The following is a 14394-nucleotide window of genomic DNA, read 5'->3' as shown; positions in this document are numbered from 1 at the left end:
AATAAATCCTTCTTGAATTTTTCTGACATCTTGCAAATTCATCTTTATTGGATAATAGTTGCAATAACCAAGGCATTATCTAAGAAACTCTATTTTTGTTCATGTTTTTCTTTCCTTTTTCTTTCTTTTCTTTTCTTTTTTCTTTTTTTTTTTCTTTTCTAGTTATGATCTTGCTCCATAGCCCAAACCAACTTCAAACTCATGACTGTCTGACCTCCTGGATGCCAGGATTTCAGGTATCCACCATGCTGTGGGCATTCTTTTTTTTAAAAAGAATGTTTATATAACTGCGTTTGGGGCTGCATGGCTTAGATGGCTCGGAAAGGGGCACAATGAGCGAATTTGGAGGAAAGACCATACAAATACCATTGCTTTCATGCCCAGTTCTCACAAGAAAGGTCAATAACATATGACCTCAGCCCTGAGGAACTGACACGCACACAGACGGCCCCCCACCCAGATCTCCCCCCAGACATGGGTTCCCGTTGCCTCCAGTTGTTAACTCAGCCCGGGGAGGCAGAATGAGAAGACCCCTTGGGGTAGCCGTGGTCCCTGCTTCCCACCGCAGAGTCCTTTTATGGTCCATAATGATTTTCCTTATGTATAAGCGACCAATTCCCAAACGTACCTAGAAGGATATCTCCACCCCCAGACATTGTTCTATCAATGTTAGTGGAAATCCTAATTCATATTTGATTTACCAGGTACACACCTATGGACCCGGTACTTAGAATGCTGGGGGAAGGCAGTTGGGCCAACCTGGACTACATAAGGAAATTCCAGGCCAGCCTGGACTTTATAGCAAGATGCATGCGTACTTAAGAGAGAGGTAGTGCTCCGTCCCTCATTGTGACCCAAACAAAACAACAACAGAACCCCAAACAAAACAAAACAAAAAAGAAACAGAGTGAAAGATTTACTTTGAAGCCTTATGGTGTAAAAGGGTTCAGTGCACGGTGTCTCGGTTCCTTCACTCTGTGCTTGAAGTAAGACCAAACATCGTGGCAGGAAAATGTGGCACAACAAAGCCACTGTCCGTGTGGTAGCCAGAGAGAGAGAGGAGTGGGCAAGCAATGGAGTAGGAACATGGTGCCCTCTTTTAGCATGAGTGTCCAGAAACCTTTTCTCTCCAACTAAGCTCTGCCTCCTAGTCTCCTCCAGCATCTGAAAAAGCCATGGAATTGCAAATTCATCCACTTATGAAACCATTGGTTAGGGCTGGGGAAACGGCTTAGGCATGAAGAACACTTGCTGTTCTTGCAGAGGACCCCAGTCCAGTCCCACCCACACTGGGTGACTCCCAACCACCTGTATCCCCAGGTCTAGGGCATCTGACATCCTCTTCTGGCCCCTGTGGGCACCTAAAGACACACACATACATACATACATACATACATACATACATACATACATGCATGCATGCATACATACATACATACATACATACATACATACATGTTTAAGTATCTTTATTAAAGTCACAGTCTTCATAATCCTGGTCCTCCCAGAGGCTCTCCACTGAACACTACCTTGGGGACCAACCCTTCAGCACACGAGTCTTTAGGAACGTTTCATATTCAAACCACAGCAGACATTAAACAGGAGTTAAGATCAGGCAGCCACCTCAGTTTTCTGTGGTCGTTTAATCTGTATAAGAGCACATGGTGCTCAAGGGGGAGGCCTGTGATCCCTTTCCTGAAACATTGAATGTGTATTGGAAAGATGGGAACCTGGGGCCCATCCCACACAGCTGCCTGCCTCTAGCCTCCGGGGATTGCCTCAGGCCCACACCTATCAAGTGGTCAATAAATAGTCATTGGGAGGATGATTCATTGAATTAATCAGTTCAATCCAATTAAACGAGTAAATGGATGTTTCCTTCACTCCTTTCTGGGCCTCAGTTTCCTCGCTACCGTATTTCTCATTTCTCAAGATGAAGGGAAATCCCGGTGGGCGTGTGCAACTCTCTAGAAAATTATGAAAGTAATTTGTTTTCCGTGTGTCTTGCTGACTTTTTTTTTCCCCCACCTTAAGCAAATTCCTCCCCCTTCAGGTCTGCCTTTGCAAGTGGCCTAAGAGCCACATACCTGCCACATACCCACCAGCTCTACCACCTCCTGGCTGTACCACCTGGTAAACTGCTTAACCTCTCTGGGTCTGAGTGTGTCACCTATAAGATAGGCTCAACGGTAGTACCCGCCTGATTGATTTGTTGCAAGAAATCAATGAATTAGCGCCTACCGGGTGCACAGAGCAGCATCTGGTATCCCAAAAGCGCTCAGTAAACGCTGCCCTATATGCAACCCTCATTGCTATCTCAGTTGAAGTTCGGGCTGCTAACAAGGGTGAGATACACCCCCTCGGCCATATTTACAGCTTAAGAGAGAAGTTTCAGGCAGGGCTGAGGAATTGAGCAATTATCTAGCCTGGGCAAGACCCTAAGTCTGATCCCCAACATCAGGCAGTTTTCTCAGAAACATATAGACCTAAATGGATGAAAGTCATCAAAGATGAATGGCCAGGCTGATGTATGGGGCAGAACAAGCAAGGGAGGCTGACTTCAAAAGCACACCTACCCTACCGCATCCCCCTGACCCCGGTCTGTAAGGCTCCCTGGGGCTGATGGGAGATAAGGGGAAAGAAAACACCTCTTCAAAGAGCCCTGCTCAAAGGCTTCAATCCAAAGAACAGGCTTGAAGATAAGCTCTGGTCTACATTTCCTTCTGTCCTCCTTCCCTCCACATCTCTAAAGGAAATTCCTGGCGGAGGAAAAGGAGTTAATTCCTCCTCCTTTTATCAGGAGCTACCACACCCCCGCCCCATCCGTGGAGCAATGGAGGTGACAGAAGCCAATAGGTCATCAACAGGAAGGAGTTAAGAAGAGCTCACTGCATGCCCCACTCCCACCCATGTTTGCTGGGTGACGTGCAAACCCTCCCATCAGCTCTTAGAACCTATGCCTGCATCTGTCACGAGGGATAATAAAACCTGCCCAGAATAACTCTGAACTTTGTTATAAGCAGAGGAACACAAAAACTCACTTGGGGAGCGGAGATATGACTCAGTGGATAAAGAGGCTTGAAGTCATGCCTAACCACCTGAGTTTGAGATCCAGGGCCCACATGACAGAAGGAGAAAGCCAATTCCTATAAGGTGAACACTCCGACCTCCACCCACACACTCCTCAAGCGCTCTCTCTCTCTCTCTCTCTCTCTCTCTCTCTCTCTCTCTCTCTGTCTGTCTCTCTCTCTGTCTCTGTCTCTCTCTCTCTCTCTCTCTCTCTCACACACACACACACACACAATAGACTTGAGAAGCTAAGGCTGGAGGATTGTTGAGTTCAAGGCTACTCAGGATTAGAAAGCAAGATCCTGCCTCCCATAAGTGCATGGTGGGGGGAGGAGGGAATCCTTTCATGTGGTATATATATATATATATATATATATATATATATATATATATATATATATTTTCAACACTTTGTAAACTCCAGTTGTCTACCTTAGATTTTTCATGAATATGTTGAGATAAGATATAAATAAGTATATAAACATGTATATGTAAAACTGATATATGCATTTAGGGCTGGGGTTACAGCTCAGAGAGCTTGTCCTGCATGAGTGATGCCCTAGGTTTGATTCCTATCACCAGAAGGAAAAGATCGGAAAAAAGAGAGGAGGAGAACCGAAAGGAGGTAAAAGAGGAGGAAGAGGAAGGAGATCAGACAGAAAAAGAATCCAGGCTAGAGAGAAGAGAAATGACCTGCGAGCTTACTGCACTGGATTAGGTAACTGCTTAACCTTTCTGGGCTCCCGTGTTTTCCTCTGTGCTCAGGGCTAACCCACTTTCAGGGGTTCTGCAGGAGTGAACCGAGAGAGTGGATACAAAGTGTTTAGAATTGTGTCAGCTACTGCCTCAATGGTCAAACACTGCTAGAAAGTAAGGACATAGAGGGGAGAAAAACAGCGTTTCCACAGTCCCGTGGGAGGTAAGACAAAATGCCCCCAGACACCTGCAGAGACAGACCCCTGAGCCCTTTTCACCACAGCAAAGTCTTCCTGTGAGACTGGCTGGCCTGGCTCTTGCCAGTTCGCTGCCACCAGTCCTTAGTGACCCTGTCATGCCCCAGGCAGTGTCTGAAGCCTGGGGTGGGGCAGCTGAGGAAATGCCTCCAGAGCCCAGTGCACTGTGCTAACTCGGGGCTTGTGGCCAAGGCAGTAATTGCCAGCTGCTGAAAGATATTAAAGGCAGGGAAGGAAAACCAAGTTCTCTACAAGACAGACTTTGCGGAGTTCTTACAGCTTGTAAAAAAAAAAAAATGTAAATAGTTACCCAGTGAGATATTATTTCATGTTGTTACCGCTAGGGTTTGAGTATTATGCATGAGGTAATCATTCAGGCAATTCCGCCCCAGCATGGAGTGAAAAGTGCCCATTACCCCCTCACAACAAATCTACCACCTCTCGCTCTCCACCTGACTCAGGCGTTTTTTGTTTTGTTTTGTTTTGTTTTCCTGGGTGGCAAATTTTATGTAAATTGAAGTCTGTGGGGAAAAAAATCTATAAATATCCACAATTTTCTAAAGGCTTTTTTTTTCAATAGCTTTTGAGGGGGTATTTTTTTTTTTAAATACATTGGACTGGAGCCTGGAGGAAGGTCTCCCACCAGTTCCATGGAATTCCCAGTCTAGGCTGAGATCTCCGGGATCCAGACGTTGATGGGTGACACGCTTAGCGCATAACTCTGCAGAGCAATTTTCCCAAGAGGCAGACAGTACACTGCATCCCAGGCATCGTTTACCTGGGATTCTCTTTGTCTCAACACTCCACGTGCGATGGCCACTCTTAGATTTTATGTATGGGAAAAAACCGAAGCGTATGGGGAAAAGGCAAGGTGCCCAGGTCACTGCCTCGGCGCGCCCTCAAGGCCTGATTGTGCCGGGGACCTGACTCCATATAACTCCAGGAACTTCAGGTAAATAACAAACCCATTCCTCACTCTTCAGCTCTGGCTGGGCTGCTTACAGCATCCAGTATTATGGAAAGCATCGCATAAAATCAAGCTGGCTTGTGATTCCTGCTAAGGAGATCGATCGTGAGTTCTAACCTAGGCCGAGCTACATAGTGAGATCCCGCATGCTAGACAGAAAAGGGAATGACTTGCAGGCAGGCCATTCTTTACTACAGTGTCATAGAAACAGCTTCAAGTAGCTTTAACCCTGTCCTGTGTGACCACTGCTCCTCACTCCCGGGGGCCAACCAGCGAGGAACTGACAAATAAGAGCCCCGTGCATCTGCCACATTTCTGCAAGGGAAGGACGCGGGCTGGGTGCCCTGCTCGGCAACGTTTTACACGGGTTATTCAGGCACATTCCTAACACAATGCTCTGCCCACAGCTGGCCCCTCAGTAAACACGGACCGGGGTTGATTAATGAGTCATGTTCTCTCCCAGGTGGCAGGCCATTCCTTTGAAAACTGAACTTCCTTTCAGGCGGCTGAGGCCCAGTGTAGTGCTCTGTATGGGGTAACAATTTTGCTAAGTAAATGTCAAATAGTCATCTCGATAATCATCTGCAAGTGTTTTAATTAGGCCTTGGGCCTAGCTCAGTATGGTTTTTTTTTTTTTTCTCATTTTCCTCTCAGAAGGAAACTGGATAGACCCAATCAAGGACACTCTCCTGTCCTTACCAGCACCCCAACGTGTGTCCCCACCCTCTGTGTGTGCTGCCGAGTGTGTGTGCCCTGCATTCTGTCCAGGAGCTGGAAGCAGACCTGGCCTAGACAGCATGCTGCCTGACGCCATTATCCCTGTCCACGCTAACTGCTGTGAGCTTAGAGAATTAAGTTTCTAAAAAGGACAATGTATAGTTCCGTGGGGAAATCACCTACCCCTACCCAGCCCGGACATCCTGTCTGCACCCATTCTCCCTTTTGTTCATTTGACATCTTTCGACTTTCCTAATAAAAATACTGCACCGTCCTTTCTGTGGCCTCCTGCCCTCCCACCCACATTCCTAAGTGTCTACTCTCTTTCCCTCCAACTTAGCTCCCATTAATCATTTCAAACGCACATCTGCTCGGCTCCTAGAAGGGCTTCTAGGCTCACTCTCCCAGCTGGACTTTCATCTCTGTCTCCAAACTCTTCCTTCTTCCCAGTTCTTCCTCCGACACATCCACAAAGACCATCCCTTCTACAGCCTAATGTCTGCTCTTTTTCTCCCAAAGGCCAAAGGACCGGGTAAGTTGAAGTAACCCTGCACTGAACTTTGTTGGGAAACAGGGTCTCACTCTGTAGCATAGGCTAGACTGGAACTCACTAGGTATGCCAAGCTGGTCTCAGATTCATCACGTGACCCTCCTGTCTCAGCCTCCTGGGTGCTGGCTCCCTACCCAGCCTGAAGAAGAATTTTAAAGATAAGTGTTTTCAGGGAACCATGAGGTCAGAACGCATAGGCTGGTGTGAGCAGAGCTTATGGGAGCTGGGGGAGGGGGTAAATCTTTGCACCATAAAATAAATGAGAAAATCCTCCTCTTTCTGTTCCCATGCTCCTCCTGCTGCAATGTGGACCATTTCGTCAGGGTCAGGGCACCTCTGGCCATTCCTTTTCAACTCATTTTATAAGATCTAAAGATGAGGGAGGGGACAGTCAGGCAATTTCTATATACATTTATTTATCCATCCATGTGCATCCAGGGAGAGTTTGAGTTTAGTGTGTGACTTGCGTGGCCTTGAAAGCTGCCTGCCGTCGTCCGTCCGTCCGTCCTCTTTCCTGAGCATCATAAAGTTTATGATTGTTCTATGAGTAGTTATTTCTCTCACTTTGAAGATTCCTTTGAAAGTTCTTGTTCTCACGTTGTGTTGAGTCATTGGTACCAGAGTCAGAGGGAAAGAAAAAAGGGAAAAAGGAAAAAAAAAAAAAAACCGTGGGTCAGCACCACGCACTCAGAACCACATAGTCCTGGGCAACCCAAACACAATACAAAGACAGAACTTGATGGTCAGAGTGACTGACAAATCACAACTGGAAAGTGGTATTCAAAAGGAACGGCGACACCAGCGCGCCTCCACTGGCCACTGAGGGCATGCAAAAGTGGTCACTCCAGAGCTGGGACACAAAGCACCATTCTCACTGATTGAGCCAAGGATCTAGAACTTTACGGTCAGGTCCATGACTATGGAAAAATTTAAAAAGAAAAAATCTCTGACAAGTGTAAATACATACTTTTTCCGGAAGGCTTGGGGGAATCCGAGAGGGTACTGTTATTATCAATTTTAAAAAAAGTTTTATTTCGAAATTTCCCTGGGGGAAAAACCAATAGAGCAGTCTCTGGAGTTTGTATCACCCTGCAGTGCTGAGACCCCCCCCCACCTCCTCTAGGATACCGGCCTCTACTTTGATGCGACTCTTAACCACGTCGCCGTCGCCGCCAAGCAGCAGCTCGTCACAGCAGGGTGAGGTAGCTTTACGACTTTAAACGGGACAAGAACCCTGAAACACACCTAAACACGATCAATAATTCAGGGCGCCCCCGGGGCGTCCCAGGAGCTTTGAGGCAGCGCTCCTTGCCAAGGGAGGCAACCTTCAACCACGCTTCACCTAGACCATCCCTCCTGGAAGGGAGTCTTTCAATTTGCAGTCTGACTGGACAAGCTCAAAGTAGTTGGAAGGGTTCAGGCAGCGCCCAGGGAATAGTGGATGCCCCCAAGGCTTCGGTGCTTCCAAGTGAACACATCCGGGAGAAGCCAATTAGGGGAAAGAGAACCGGCCGAAGCAGCTCGGAGAACCGGCCGAGCTCCCGAGGCGTAGTCCGCCCCCAGGCGGCCCCGGGGAGAGGCTTGGATCCTAGGACCGGAGCAGGCGCCGTGCGTTCCCACTCCGGTCTCCACCCTAGACACTAGTGGGAAGCAGCGGGCAACAGGAGACCCAGAGCAGGAGAGGGCGCAGAGCCCGTGTCCAGAAGTCCCATCCCTTGTGTGACCCGTTGGCTAGGGCAGCTGGGCACAACCCGCAAAGGGAAGCGGATCCAGCGTGCGGCGAAGGCCGGGAGGCGGCGACGGGCTAGGGCGCTTTAAGACTCTCCCCGCCCACCGGCGGCGCCCGCCTCCGCCCTCCGCTCTCCCCGCCCCGGGGTCCGGGAGAGAGCTGCGATTGGGCGGGCGCGGCGATCCCTTTGAAGTGTGGCTGCAGATCGCGGCTATTTGACGTGCAGCTCGCGGAAGGCGAAGGTTTTTGTGTTGCTCGCCTGGGCTAGCGGCGGCGGCGGCGGCGGTGGAGGAGGGGAGGCGGCACGGAGGCGCAGCGACTGCTGCACGGCGTTCGACGCAGCGGAGCGAGCCCACCCGCCCCGGGAGCTCGCCTCCCGGAGCTTCCCCTCCCTCCCCGCCCCCCCAGTGGCGCTGCCTCCTCCAAATGAGCGATTCGCCCGCTGGATCTAACCCAAGGACACCCGAAAGCAGCGGCAGCGGCGGCAGCGGCGGCGGCGGGAAGAGGCCGGCGGTGCCGGCAGTGGTGTCCCTCCTGCCCCCGGCGGACCCCCTGCGCCAGGCGAACCGGCTCCCTATCAGGGTCCTGAAGATGCTGAGCGCTCACACCGGTCACCTCCTGCACCCGGAGTACCTGCAACCGCTGTCCTCCACTCCCGTCAGCCCCATTGAGGTCAGTCTCCCGGCGCTGCCCACCTAGAACTGAACCCACTCCTCCACCCATGCTGGGCCCTTGGCTCTGCTCCCTGCCCCCCCCTCCCAGTAGCTCAGTGCGACGCGAGGCCCGAAGCTGGCCACGCTGGCGGAGCTCCTGAGGAGGGACGGAAGGCAGGAATCAGACCCCTCCAGGTTCTCCCTAGACTCCTGGGTGGAAGGTTTTTGCCCACTCGCCCTTTGGAGCTGCGTGTTTTCTATAGGGCTGGATTTGCTCGTGTGGTGCCCAGAGTCCTTTACTTTTTCTGTGGCCCCTTAGAGTCCTGTCCAAAGACTGCTTCTGGACCTCCCTCGCCTCCACCCCGATCTGTTCTCTTGGAAGCCAGAGGTGTCCCTCTGCATCTTCCGCGGCCTGGTGGGGCACAGTGCAGAAAACCAGGCACTCGCGATCCTGGGTCTTTCTTCACCCTACTTCTCAGGGTGTCCTCCCTGGGAGGGAGGGAGAGAGGGAGGGAAGGAGAGAGGGAGGGGCTACTCACAGGGCCAACTGCGGCTCTGCCTTTAGAAGGCGCCTCTCCCTACTCTTACCCCGAGCGCCATCACCAGAAACCCGTCCCAAACGAAGTTCTCCCAAACTAAAGGCTTAAGTTTTTCCCTAGGCCAAAAAGATGGGGAAATTAGATTAAAAGGGGGGGGGGAGAATCACCACCCCGATTACAGCGAAGTCACCTTTATCTGGGAGGGCCGTTGTTGAGCCGTTTCTCCTGCGCGCCAGCGCCCATGACACTCAGGGACTAACCCACAAGGCTAGTGCCATTCTGCCCAGCTGCTCCGCCAGAGCCAGGCCCTCTTTGGGTGACCCTCTTCTCTAGGCCCCCGTCGCTCCCCCGGTGCCTGACTCTGCCTCCCTGCGCACTTAGTGGGTCTCCTAATCTCACCGTCTTCTCATTCCCCCTTGCCACTGTCTCCCGCAGCTGGACGCCAAGAAGAGTCCTTTGGCTCTGCTAGCCCAGACCTGCTCGCAGATCGGCAAGCCCGACCCGCCGCCCTCGTCCAAGCTCAACTCCGTGGCGGCGGCGGCGGCCAACGGGCTGGGATCCGAGAAAGACCCGAGCCGCTCCGCCCCCGGCGCCGCCTCCGCGGCCGCGGCGCTCAAGCAGCTGGGGGACTCCCCGGCGGAGGACAAGTCCAGCTTCAAGCCCTACTCTAAGGGCTCCGGCGGCGGCGACTCCCGCAAAGACGGTGGCTCCTCGTCGGTGTCCTCCACCACCTCTTCGTCCTCCTCGTCCCCCGGAGACAAGGCTGGCTTCAGGGTCCCCAGCGCCGCCTGCCCTCCCTTTCCCCCGCATGGAGCAGCGGTCTCCACCTCGTCAAACTCGTCTTCGCCGGGCGGCTCCCGCGGAGGTTCCCCACACCACTCAGACTGCAAGAACGGCAGCGGCGGGGCCGGCGGCGGCGGGGAACTGGACAAGAAAGACCAGGAAGCCAAACCCAGTCCCGAGCCAGCCGCTGGGAGCCGAGGCAGCAGCGGGGACTCGGCTCACGGTGGCCCGGAGGCCACCGCATCAGGGCGCAAGTCCGAGCCGCCCTCCGCCCTGGTGGGGGCGGGCCACGTGGCCCCAGTGTCACCCTACAAACCAGGCCACTCGGTGTTTCCACTACCGCCCTCCAGCATCGGTTATCACGGCTCCATCGTGGGCGCCTACGCCGGCTACCCGTCTCAGTTCGTGCCTGGCCTGGATCCTAGCAAGTCTGGTTTAGTGGGAGGTCAGCTGTCCGGGGGCCTGGGCCTGCCACCGGGCAAGCCCCCCAGCTCCAGCCCGCTCACCGGGGCCTCCCCGCCCTCCTTCCTGCAGGGATTATGCCGTGACCCCTACTGCCTAGGAGGCTACCACAGCGCCTCGCACCTCGGCGGCTCTAGCTGCTCCACTTGCAGCGCGCACGATCCGGCCGGGCCCAGCCTTAAGGCCAGTGGCTACCCTCTGGTGTACCCCGGGCACCCCTTGCAACCTGCGGCGCTCTCCTCCAGCGCCGCCCAGGCCGCGCTCCCGGGCCATCCTCTCTACACCTATGGCTTCATGCTGCAGAATGAACCGCTGCCACACAGCTGCAATTGGGTGGCGGCCAGCGGGCCCTGCGACAAGCGCTTTGCCACTTCCGAGGAGCTGCTCAGCCATCTACGGACTCACACAGCCCTGCCGGGCGCAGAGAAACTTCTGGCCGCCTACCCGGGGGCCTCGAGCTTGGGCAGTGCCGCAGCAGCCGCTGCAGCCGCGGCCTCTTGTCATCTGCATCTCCCCCCGCCTGCTGCCCCAGGCAGCCCCGGGTCGCTGTCATTGAGGAGTCCACACACTTTGGGGCTAAGCCGATACCACCCCTATGGCAAGAGCCACTTATCTACAGCTGGGGGCCTGGCAGTGCCGTCCCTTCCCACAGCCGGACCCTACTACTCGCCATATGCACTGTATGGACAGAGGCTAGCTTCCGCCTCGGCGCTTGGATACCAGTAACCACAGCTCTGGCCCCTCCCAGCCCTTCCCCACCCACCCCTTCCTCTCTCTGTCCCACTGCCTTCGACGCTGCAACCTCCATTACCGCTTACCCCTACCAGGATCCAGCCCAGCCCCTCCCCCACCGGACTGTGTATTTATTTACTATAATGTTAGCTTACAAGCTGGGAATCTAAGTGCATTAATGACCACATGAGTCTATGGTATGCAAAAAGTCTGTCTCCCCAAATAATACTATTAACCGCCCAGGTAACTCCATGATCCCCCACCTCCCTCTCCCTTTTTTTTTTTTTTTTTTTTTTTTTTTTTCTTCTTAGGTTTACATTTTAAGGTTTCTGGGTTGTTTGGTTTGGACTGATTTGGAATTGAGGAAAGAAGGGAGAGTTGGGGTTCTACACTTTTAGTTTCCCCATCTTGGGAAGTTTCTTGCATGAGTCTTAACTGTTAAAACTGCATTTTTTTTCCTTCCCTTTTTCCTTCCACCCCATCTTGTTTCCTTCCACGTGAGGTTTTAATTTTTTTTTTCCTTTGTACAAGAAAAATCGTAACAGTTTTGGAGGAGAGGGTCAAGGGGGTTGGGGGACAACCTTGGTGGCTGGAGGTCTTGAGCTGTGATGGACCAGAATTCTGTTGTGCTGTGTGGTACTCCACAAAAACACCCCCCCCCACCCTCAGCTTCCCACATGAGCACGTGGTTCTAGGCCCTGAGCCCTCAAATCAGATCACAGCCTTGACCCTCCAGGGTGCTCGGAAAGTCCCGGTGCCACCAACAGTTGGCCCAATGGCCTCCAACTAAGCCTGCCACTTCGACCTTCCTGGCCCCTCAGGGACCCACACCTTTCCGTGTAGTCGGATTGCCGGCTGACAGGGACCTGACACATCCAATTAAATGTCTTAGAAGGCCCCGCTGGCACGAAATTGCTCTTTATATTTTGTGAAGTACTTTATCGTTACTATTTTTTTTTCTCTCCCTAGTTGGGACTGTGGCCTGCCTCCTCCCCTGACCATAGGGGCGGGGTGGGGGATCTTTGATGGATCCCTCCAAAGCATACTAGTCCTCAAGTCAGCAAACCAGACAGCAGTAGTAGCTCTGTTGGGGGCAGGCTGGGGACTCAGGGAGCCCTAGGATCACAGCACTCCCTTCGCCATGTCCCAGACCTGAGCCAGCAATTGCCAAAGCTGGCACTGGGTTTCCGTGGGTTCCTGCAGTGGCTAGGATTAAAGACTTAACCAAGTCTTCTCCCCAACACCTTCCCTCCTTCCCGGTCTTACGCAGCGCCGGGGCTGCGGGGCCTCGGCTGCGGGGCCTCTTGTGGGGTGAACAGAGCTCTCCCTTGCTAAGACTATTTTGTTAATAAATGGACTACTTGGCTATATTCACACCGTGGTGTGCTTCTCTCTTGCTTCACCCATGGTCCCACTTCTAGACACTTAAGCAGATGCCCTTGTTTTGTTGAGGGTTTTTTTTTTTTTTCCTTAAAAGCTTTAGGATTTCCTTCTGAGACTGTGGTTAACCTTTCCTCTAGGAGGGGACTTAGACCAATGTATTACAAATTACATAAAACCATCTTTACTCCCTACCCCATCCCCCAATTTAATCGTTTGGCTCCCAGGGATACTTCAAAGGCCTTGGCATTTCCTGGGGGCAAAGTGGAGCGAGGGCGCCTGTGAAAGTAGATCTTCCCCTGGGCGGGAATTCAAGGGCTACAGGGTGAGAAAGGGAACCAGGAAGGAGGACTAGAGCTGACTCCCTCTGAAGCCTTATCCCAAGCCCGGCGGGAGGGTGAGCAGAGACGTGCCTCTGGCGCCATCTAGTGGCAATACGGAGGGCTACAGGCTCAGAGGCCTCAATTTGTTCTAGTACGACGGTCACCTTGCAGTAGTCCCCAAGATTGAGAATTTGTAGGGTAAACACTTGTTCGGAGGGCGGTTTCGTGACGCTTCGGGGCTCTTCTTCCGACTCAGTGTTATCGACTTAGGTCCTCTGAGAATCTGAAAACTCGGAACCGGTTTGGTTTTGCTGAGAATTCTCAGCGATCACACAGGACCCTAAAGCCTTCTGACATTAGACAGCCAGATTCTAAGACCTGGTTTTCTACCCGGTCTCACTCGATTCACCTGAGTCAGGTGCTGTTTAGTAGGGTGTTGGCCCAGGAATTGCCTACTGTCTGGGGAGTCAGCAAATGCCTAATGCCAGTGTGGACTGACTCCACTCCACTGCGGGCAGCCATAGCAGCGGTGCAGTAGACCAGGCTCGCACACACAGCCTGGGCGCGCTGCATGGGTGCCACCGGGCATTGGATCAGTTGGTGCTGCTACACTTGGCCATCTTTGGGAGGGTAAACTACTTAACAGGTAGTTTGTACCCTACAGTCTTCCAGCTGCTGAACCGTGGTAGGCAAGAGCCCACAGCACAAGAGGTGTGGGGTGCATTCTCTATCTAGATGTATCAAGTGTTCACAAACCGAACCCCTGGGTTGAGGTTCCATGGAAGGCCACGCCTCTCTGGACTCGCCAGTACAAAGCGCACATTTCTGTGTCCCCAGATCTTTGTATCTAGACAAACTTCTTCTGTCAGATAAGAAAGTATCACGTTGTTTTGTTGTTACTCTTGTTTTTACCCCGTATGTATAGGTGCTGGCCACTCACTGACTGCATGTCCCAGGGAAAGTAGTCTGGGCTGCTAGCATCCCTGGACTTGGAGAGGACATGAGTCCAAGACAGACTGTGGCAAGCAGCAGCGAGAGTTACCCTGAGACCAGTCCCGGGTGGGCGTGGGGAGTCAGCATTGTTCAGTAGTCCACTCTCCTACACACCTGAAATACAGACACCTCTCTCTCTCTCTCTCTCTCTCTCTCTCTCTCTCTCTCTCTCTCTCTCTCTCTCTCTCCCCTTCCCTCACGCTCTCCCCCTCGTTGTTTTCTTTGCTATTTATTGTTTCTGTCTCAGCTTCCTTTCCACCCAATTCCTTACTTTTTTTCTGCAGATGCCTGTATGTTTCTTTTCCAAAGCCTGTTAAAACCAACAGAAAGGGTTCCTAAATGTTTTTCTTTCGACTTTGTGGTTGATAGCTCTTCCTCCCTGGGAGCAGAGACTTCTCTGGTTAGGAAGGGAGATGAGAAAAGATTCTTATCTCCCAGGGCTAATAAGTCCCCTCTCTACTGAAAGAAAGCTTTGCTAATAGCTGCTTGGCCTGCACCTTCGGTGTGTGTGTGTGGGGGGGAGGAAGCCCATAGGAAAACGATG

At 52.4% G+C, this 14394-nt stretch overlaps 1 protein-coding gene across 1 annotated transcript; it reads left to right on the top strand.

The window, feature by feature from the left end:
* Positions 1-8258: 8258 nt before the first annotated feature.
* Positions 8259-12528, top strand: Znf703 (zinc finger protein 703). The gene is made up of 2 exons (XM_032919130.1): positions 8259-8657; positions 9613-12528. The coding sequence occupies exons 1-2, from the start codon at positions 8412-8414 to the stop codon at positions 11146-11148; spliced, it is 1782 nt and encodes a 593-aa protein (XP_032775021.1). The 5' UTR covers positions 8259-8411; the 3' UTR covers positions 11149-12528.
* The last annotated feature ends 1866 nt before the right edge of the window (positions 12529-14394 follow it).

The sequence above is a fragment of the Rattus rattus genome, chromosome 13 (assembly GCF_011064425.1).
Source record: "Rattus rattus isolate New Zealand chromosome 13, Rrattus_CSIRO_v1, whole genome shotgun sequence".
Lineage (NCBI taxonomy): Eukaryota > Metazoa > Chordata > Mammalia > Rodentia > Muridae > Rattus > Rattus rattus.
The sequence above is the reverse complement of the archived record's forward strand: the minus strand, read 5'-3'. Positions and strand labels throughout refer to the sequence as shown.

Coding starts and splice junctions, on each gene's coding strand:
- Znf703 (XM_032919130.1), top strand. CDS start 8,412: ATGAGCGATTCGCCCGCTGGATCTAACCCAAGGACACCCGAAAGCAGC. Junction 8,658..9,612: donor CTCCCGTCAGCCCCATTGAG/GTCAGTCTCCCG, acceptor TGTCTCCCGCAG/CTGGACGCCAAGAAGAGTCC.